Raw genomic sequence first — 9588 nt, 5'->3', positions numbered from 1 at the left:
TTTGCAGGAATTATAGGAAGACATGGTTTTCTGAATACCTGATACCCAAAGATGCCTGACTTCATGTAACTATGGTCATCGGGATTGGATCCAAATTTAGTCATATTTAGGGCAGACACACTGATGTCAGTGAAACTTCTGTTACACATGACTGGATTAAGTACTACTGATTTCATAGTTGATTGAGTAAGCTGTCTGGGAATGAATAAGTTTGAACTGCATTACCAACTGGGTGCAATTTTTATTCAGTGGCTAAATTATAAAGGTAGTCCTCAATTTACAAACACAATTGGGATCAGAATTTCCTTTGTAAGTTGTTGCAGTTATAAATCAAGTAATGATGTGAGCTTCAATTTTATAATCATTTTACTGCAGTTCCACCATGTTTGTAAGTCAAGTCATGTGGTTGTTAAGTACAAATCCAACTAAATGATTTTTTTACCAGAAATTGACAAAACTATCAGAAATCGTCATCAGATGACCATGGGATGCTACAACCAATTGTAAATGTCAGCTGCTGCAAAGCACCCACATTGCAATCGCATGACTGTGGAGCAGGGGTGACAGTTGTATGTTCAGATTTAGACTGTAGTTGACTTTTTTGGAGGCCACTGTTAGTAGTTGTAAGTTGTAAGTCAATGTTACAAGTCAAGGACTACCTGTAAATTGGTCACATTGTGTCTGAAATTTATATAGAACAGAGAAGCATAAGGCTGGAAGGAACCTTAGAGGTCTTCTAGTCCAACACCCCACTCAAGACAGGAAAACTTATACTATCTTGGTCAAATGGTTGTCCAGTCAATTTTAAAACCTCCAGTACAGAAAATTCTGACAGCAACTTACAGAAATTTTGAGGAACAGTAAATTGCTTATATATAAAAAAAATCCCCTTTCCATTACCTTGTAAGTTTAGTTGTTGTTTGCTTTTCAGTTGATTATGATAAAAATTAATCAAAGGTGAGAAGAGATCTACAATCAAGCACTGAGACAGTATAAGCCATTCAAAACTTTATAATATTAATAAGACTAATGCTGCTATATAATGATATACTGTATCTGAAAAACAATGAAATCAATATGTGGTAGTATAGCTTTGCTATTTATCTACACTTCTCATTGTCAAATTCAGATAATTTTTACCTGAAAATTATCTACACTTCTCATTGTCAAATTTAGAACTTTGTTTCATCAAAATGTTGTCTCATATAAATTGCAGTGTTTCAATGGAAATAACGTTAATTTTTCCAAACTACATTAAATGAAGTAATAGAATAACAACATATATGAAGATTTAAGGAACAATTGTTAGAAGTTATGGTAATGAACATGTAACAGTTTTCTGGCAATCAGTTCTGACTGCACATTTTAAAATTGAGGACATAAAATATGGGAAAGAGCCAAGGTAAGCACTTCTGTTGAAAGTACAAAGTCCTTTGAAAAAGGTAAAACAAAACAAAAAAACCTCCCAGCAGAAAATCCTTCACAGCAACTAAGTTCAGGATGTTTACATTTCATACTCTTTCTCAGTAGGCTAGAAAGATGTATTAAAAATTGGCTGAAAATAAGGTGTTATGTAAATGCCACATAATATCCTATTGTAACAAAATGTTCGGACTTTTCAACATTCAATAAGTGCTCTCCTTGTTTGTTTCTTCATTGTGTCTTTGCATTCTGTGTAATAATTACTTAATAAACTCAGGTTACTATAAGCAGCAAATGAGACTTTGAACTCCCCCCCCCCCTTTCTCTCTGCCCATTAACTTTCCAACTTCCATTGATACAATTTGCTGAGGTTTGGAAATCTTAATATTGTACAGACCAAAACAAGTGGTATGGTATTTTACCAAAAACCTAGAAACAATGTAAGGGCATGCATAAGCGCACCAACGTGCCTACCGTCTCTGTCCTTTTATTCGTATCCACTTCATATATTCAAATCATGTTTATACTTATATATGTTATCGAATTCATGCTTGATGAAATAGATAAATAAAAAATGGGATGAAAACTACGGGGATCCACTCCTCTAAAGTCTTAACATTTGCACATCTCTGTGCCAGCTTCAGATTTGAAAAACAGTTAGATAAACTCAAGAAAATCTCTTAATATATTCCTTCTCATTGTAGTTTTTGGAAAATAAGCAACACTGAAAAAGACAGATAATGCAAACATTCCTCCATTCTCATGTCTACCACTTCACATAATGTCTGCCCTTTGAGGTAATCCACACAAGAAACCTAAACCTTGAAAACTATATTATACAGTTACAGTAACAGAATCTTGTAACTCTGAAAATATGTCTCCCACCCTTAACTTTCCAGAGAACTAGGGAGGGTTAATTCTGTGACTTTTTCTCCACCCCATCCTTCCATTGGATTTGGATTTCTCTTCTCAGACTCTTGTCTCAGTTGTGTCTCTCAAGTTTATTCTTACAAACCAATATATCTGGTAACCAACTGGGCAATAGAAATGCTAAACATTTATGCACCATTAGGTTTTCTAACAGTTTTTCTTACCATCATTTAATTTAGCCATCTAAAAATTATTGACATACCTCTTTGCCCATTATTTTTTAGCTGTGTTTTCAGTTTTTAATATTTTAAATAATAATAGCTGTTGTTATTTGCCTTTTTAAAATTTTTGTTGCATGCTGCCCAGAGTCATTTGTTTTGTGAAATGGGTAGCTGCAGAAATTGGAAGAATAAATAAATAGATAAAGCCCACATAAAACAGATGGTGGGTGGGGAATGGAAAGAAACAAACTCAGGCAGGTGCACTGAATTATCTTGCATTATTTTCATCCTTCTTCCATACTCTTTATAGAAAGCCACTTTTACAAGCTTGCTTTTGCACCCACATCAGCTACAAAATTGTTTGTAAACAAATGGAGCATTATGGTAAAAATACTAAATAAACTAAGCTGTTTATTTCGGGTGATATTCATATAATGTTGAGAACTCAAAATTTAAAAATTAAGTTGATGAGCTTACTAAAGTATTATAAACCATCTTCTCTTAAGTATGCAAGCTTGCAGAAGCATAGAGAGGACACAAAAATTTATCCACATTAGAATTCAAATAAAGGAGAATTTACAATCTATGGAATATTAGCCTTTGTTCATCCACAATCAAATTAATATGCACAAAAACTTTATAGTCCTACAGCTGATGTTTTGGACAATTTAACCAACTTACTTAGTCTCAAGGAAGAACTAAGCCCTTGAAAAGCAACATTCCATCTATTGCCTCAATCAAACATTTCACTAGGAAAATAAATTTCTAATATACCAGAGGAAAGGTTTCACTGCCATCTGCTGGTTTTAATAGCTAATATCTATGTAACCGACCTAAATAAGGAAATAATTGTACTGAGCCTGTAGAATTTCAGTAATGGCATTTTAAATAGCATTTTTGACACTAGATGGAAATGTTTGGTGGTATGTTCAAAGGTACAGCACACACATCAACTGTTCATTCTTTTTCTGATCAGAGAGATATTGTTCCTGTGCTTTTCTCCTTGCTTTTTCCAAGTGAATATCACTGAGCTTGGGCAAAGTAGAAAATGTTGCTGCTTTAAATATTTGGAAATGTGACTCCAACAAGCAATTGCATTTACCTCTGGAAACTGATCTAGGGCAAGTTCATTTTTGAAATGAGTAGGTGATATGTGTTCTATTTAATAATGAATTTCAATATTTAGACAATTAACCAGTGGACTGGCTTGCCTCCAGAAGCTGTGGTTGCGCCAAGGTTTTAAAGAAGTGATTGAACAGTCATTTGTCTGGAATGACACAGGGTCTCCTGCTTGAGCAAGGGATTGGACTAGAACACCTTCTATTATTCTGTGTATACGATGAAACTGGGTGTAAATTAATACATGGGATAATGTGGCTATAGAAAGCCATACATTAAATTAAACATGTTCCTACCTGAGTACCCAAGCAGGCAACCATCATATGAGTGAGGAGTTTAGCAGCAAACATTGATGCTCTGGTACATAAGAAATATGCAAATATAGCCAAGATGAAGCCTGTTGTAATCAAACAAAAATAGAATTCAATTACTCAATCAGCCAAATGATTCAGATCATTTCACAAATCGCAGTCCAAGCTATGTACAGCAAGACAAAGTTTTGTCCAAATGGTAACAACGTGAGGTCATGATGTACAATAGAAGGTCATAATGCCACAAAGCAATGTCACAACAAAAGCATAAAAGAGGCAGAGTTTAAGTTGCAAAACTGTAATGTTAATCATTTCTGCTCACACTTGCAGCTCTATGGATAGTTATGTTCTTAACTTATCCTGTTTCTAAGGACTTTTATTGCACTCACACATACCTTATAAAATTTTTCTCTTCTGGAATTAATAACCTGTATGACTATATATTGAAGTAACTACACAGAAATATTTAATTTAATAAGCTACTTCTGGAAGTACAGTGATATAAAACTAAACAAATTCCTTTTTTAAAAATGAATTTCAGTAACCTTTGTACTATTATCTTCCAGGATATATTCCATTTATCAAATATACATCTTAGACAAACATCTATATATTAAATATCCTAACTAAAATATGTGTGAATGTGTCCCAAGTATATACGGTAGAAATAGAAATTTGAGCAGTAATCTTTGGACAAAAGTTATGCACTTTTAACTACTTAGATAGAAGTGAATTCTAATTAGCTGAAATAAGGTATATCAGCTGAGATTTCCTTGGCTAATAACCTAATGAAGCATAAAATATTTTATTTGCATTTTTCTCTTGATAAGAATAAGGTCTTCTTTGAGGATATTATCATTAAATAAAATATATTTTGGTGAAGTTTCAAATAATCACACAATTATTTTGAAAGATCCAAGGAAGAGTTGGAATTGTAGGAGTCCATTCTATATCATCTTTTAAAAGCAAAAAGAAATTGGAGTAAAAAACGAGTCAACATCTTCATTATGCATGTCTAAAATAGCTCCCAAATCTTTCCTTATATTCCTTACTTGGTGATTTTCTGAAAGAACTTCCAATATTATCTTTTTAAATCAGTACATAAATCAACAATACTGTAACATAACTGACCAGAAATACAGATGAAACCAGAAGAAAAGAAAGCTTCATTGTAAGAAGAGAAGCTGTCTGTCTGTGCACTAGCTGCATAAACTGACATGTGTGAACAAGAACATTCCACGTAATTGGAGGAATCATCCATCAGCTTACAGAATTGAGCATTAGACAGCCAACTACAGAGGAAACAAATATTGGCAGTTAATTTATTATTTCTTAACTTGATCAGTGTCACAAAATGTAAACAAACATTATAAGAATTGTGTTGGTCTATAACAGAACCAAAATGCTTTTATAAATCAGAATAAAGTTCCTTCTTTTATGGAATCTATTAGCTAGAATAATACATGATTGTCCACAAGGAACATAAAGTCAAGACAAAATTTAGAATTTAACCAGATGGATGTCAAACTTAATGGGAAAGGATAGTTTCGTAAGGGTGTAGGAGACTTCTGAGATCTGATAAGCCTAAATCAGATTTTTTCAGTAGGTTATCAATCAATGCAGGTTAATTCAAACATATTAAATTTATCTGGGTTAATATGTCAAAGCTTGATCAGGATTTTAAAAGTATATAAACCACTATATATAGGAGCCATTAAATATCTATGTGTATGCTTTCAGACCAAAGCAGAAATCTGATTGTGTCTTGTTAATGAAACTCCATCTTTCTCTAAATTTATATACTAGCCATGTAGAAGGCAGTTGTTCAAGACTAGAAACACATTAAGTAGAATGCATTATAGTTACAATAAACTTGTCTCACCCTGTCAGCACCTCCATATTTTCTTGGAAGTCTTGAGAATTGAATGAGACGAGGAAAAGACACAGCTTCTTTAAAGAACTACCAACAGATGCAGTGAGTATACTCACACCTTCTGGGAATCACCTTCTTTCACTTTACATCCGCACAGCAACACATAGCTAATAAATGTATGTGTTTATGGCTAGACACGTAAACAAAGAATTAGAAATATACCTTTCAGCAATCTGATTCCAAACAAGACACAAAGACTTATGAGGAATTATATGACTGTCTGTTGAATAAATCCGGTAGATGACCTCATTATTATCTTTCAGCTGAACTGGACTCTGTCCCTTCAAGCTCATTGAAAAAACCTGAAATGGGAAACATAGACATTTTTTGCTTTTAAAATATTCAGGATTCTTATTTTATACTTGATTCTTATTTTGCACTAAATATTCAAATCTATCTTATTCCAAGCAGGCCATCAGTAACTCCTGAAAAGATACCAATTCTCTAATTGGTTATCAGTTTGAAACACTTCCCCTTTATCCTTCCTACAATACAGTGACTTCATAATGCAAAGATTTGAAGAGATATCATTCAGCCTTGTATTTGCTTTCTAAAAAAAAGATGCCCAAATCCCGTCTCACACAATGTCAAGAAGATTTGAATCAATATCTTATGGATGCCATATTACAGAACCAATTGTCCTTAATATTATTAATTTGTTTTAAGAATGCAATCTTCAGAATCTTAAGAGATATATAAACCAAGCAAGTGTAAAATCATATAATTTAACATTTTATTAATTTATTAATTTACTGGGCATCTTACCACCTCTTTCCATTAATAAGATTAAAAACCTAGAAATAACAAAAAGAACAGCAAAGAAAAATTCTTCCAGCAACAATAAAAGGAACTCACACTTTATGGGCAGTCAATATTCCATCTAGTCTATCCAGAAGAGCTATGTTTAATGCTCTTTGAAATTAACAGAGATGGAAAAGTCCTGTGAAGAGGTTATTCCAAAATGAGGAGGGATATTACTGAGAAGACTTGAGAATGAAGTCTCTGAAGATGACATTTCCTTAATGTACCACCTACCCCTTGATCTTACTAGATAGGGTGATTCCCCTTACAGCAAGCAACCCCAAGGCCATAAGCTATATGTGGTTTTTGAAAAGTGTCAGCCAGCACCTTGAATTACATTTGGAAACTGATAACCCAACACAGCTATAGCCATGCAGATGTTACATAAGTAAACTTTGGTATGTCTATGACAAGCTGCCATGTGTTTAATTAGATGCAGTTTCCAAAAGGTTTTCAAGGGTAGCCTCATGTATAAAAACTCTTGATTGCATCCTTTAATATTAATATGTTTTGTTGCTATAATTATATACATACATTTCTATATGGGTTCTCCTTGAAGTGAACAGCATCTCTGAATAAACATGCATGAAATATGAGTATGAAAGTAATTCTGTTAAGGCTGGGTAGCACTTTGAATTCCAAGGAAGGAATGTGTTTCAAGATATGCATGACATCCATATGCCATTTGTCAGAAACACCTTAAACCAAATGTATCTTTTCTTAGAATAGTATGACAGCTATAGAGATCAGCTATGCAAACCCAGAAAGCCTAGATGTTTTAAGATGTTCCTGACAGGTGCATTCCCATGGGTGTTCTGAATCATATATTTTATTTTGAATTTGCAGCACTGCATCATCCTAAATTGTACAAATCAATTGATTTTTTCCAGTAAAATGTTTTAAGATAGTCAATAGATCTTTATGTATAAGTCTCATAAAAATCCACACCATCAGTCAGACTTGCTCATGGAACTCAAAATCAGATTCTAGCATTTCCTCAATAATAGTTTTCATCTTATCTTACACAAGGTTCATAAATGTGTCTCTAACAGAGCAGTTGAGGTTATAAAATTTGATAGCTAGGTCACTAGAAAGAAATGGCTCCCTAATCATCTATGAAACTGATTTACAGATCCTGGCAGTAAATTGGCTTGCTACATAAGACAGGCCCAGAATGCTATCATAGGCAATGAGACATTATACAAATAATGAGAATCAAGTTATAGCAAGACAAACCAGGATTAAAAAGATACATGCTCAATATTTTCTTTGAGAATAATGTTCATCTAGTAACAGTTTTCTTTGCCATTCTGAACGTCATATTTGTTTGCCAACTGTAAGCAAATATTCTTACTACTTTCTATGACCAAATCATTCCGTTGATGTTGTGAACTATGAGAAGCCATTAAAGCTAGAAAACAGCAGTCTGCTACTAATATGACTGCTGATTCAGATGAAATTACATTAAAATATTTTTAAATCCAATGTCATAAATGAAACAAAAGCAATCCCATCTTATAAGAGTAGTATAAGAAAAGAATTGAGTACTTGGATGTAAGATGACTGGGAAATCCACATAAGGAGCATTGATATTTCTAACAGAAATAAAACTCACAGGATATTGACCTAAACAATAGTTTAACAGATTACCTTATTTTTTAGGGCAATTCCTCTACCATCTGCTGTAAACCATTGCTGGCTACTATATTCAGTGACTTGAATGAACCTACAAGTTGCATCATTAGACTGGGATGAAGCAGAAACGTCTAACAAATGATCAGGAACTCTAATGAAATCCCCATCTTTTCCATCAAATTTATGCCCATTGATTTGTTGTGGATACCAGTGATGTGATGTGATTACAATATAAGGGCAATGGTCAAGGAAAGTTTTACCTCTGTTAAAAAAAAACAGTAACAACAATCTAAGTAACTAGAAAATTACTATATGCAATGAAAAACATGCAGTAGATGCTCATGCCTGCTCATAATCTTATTGGCTCACCAGCAATACAATAAATAATATATCAAATATTAATTCATTAGTAGTATATTCAAGCTTTAGTTCAACTCTTAAGTGTGAAATAAAAAAAATGTAATCCTGATTCTGAGTGCTAAAGGATTCACTTCATAGGATATTAGACATCTTAAACAATTTGCTTACTTGCATTCTAAGATACATACATAGACCTGCAAATAATCTTGTAGAAATGTGTAGAAAATGCCATTACCTTTCACTCTGTGAGCCACACTTTTCACCAACAGGAAGAGAAAAAGCAAATTTCTCTGTAATATCAGCAAGGAAGCTATAGCCTCGAGTATCCTTGCGTTTGGGATTAGCTAGTGCACAGAGGATTTCATACAAAAGATTTCTGTTTCGATCAGTGAGTGCCTGTATTTCTCCTTCAGATATTACCTTGAGAAGCAAATATTTTAAAAAATGTTCAGTGTATAAAATGGCTTGATTCTTTTGTATTGGGATAATGTATGAATTAAGCATTTCAAACATGAAATAAAAACATCCTTAATAAATATTGAGAGTAAGTGCCATTGATTTCAATGGAGCTCTTCCCTTGCATAATAGTGATATCTAAAACTTAATGGAGGACTAATCTTGAATACATAGTGAAGATAGTTTATGTCATGCTCAATGTATTGGAATTTAACATTGACATTGTATATCAGCTGCTCATTGCACTTCAGTTCAGTTAAACATTTGGATGAGTAACTTTCATCGAAGTGAGCAAATACTGCTTATGGATCCTATATACAATAATATGTACAATTTTCTATTTTTAGAAACAAAATAATCATTGGGTCAAAGTTTTTACTATTCTGGCTTCATCTCTCAGAGAAAAAAAATGAGATTAAGATTTCCTAATTCTAAGAAATCTTTAATTATTACAGAAGGG

General features: G+C 33.2%; 1 protein-coding gene across 1 annotated transcript in view; it reads right to left on the bottom strand.

Annotated features, from left to right (window-relative positions):
* Nucleotides 1-9588, bottom strand: part of ADGRV1 (adhesion G protein-coupled receptor V1) — a gene marked incomplete at its 5' end in the record, with an annotated part of 278532 nt that overhangs the window by 121152 nt on the left and 147792 nt on the right. The window contains 5 exon segments of the mRNA XM_081943817.1: nt 3929-4029; nt 5075-5235; nt 6039-6178; nt 8328-8574; nt 8908-9092. Of these exon segments, the coding sequence (XP_081799943.1) occupies nt 3929-4029; nt 5075-5235; nt 6039-6178; nt 8328-8574; nt 8908-9092 (834 nt within the window).

Source organism: Natrix helvetica (assembly GCF_964273705.1).
Source record: "Natrix helvetica genome assembly, chromosome: 2".
Classification (NCBI taxonomy): Eukaryota; Metazoa; Chordata; class Lepidosauria; order Squamata; family Natricidae; genus Natrix; species Natrix helvetica.
The sequence above is the reverse complement of the archived record's forward strand: the minus strand, read 5'-3'. Positions and strand labels throughout refer to the sequence as shown.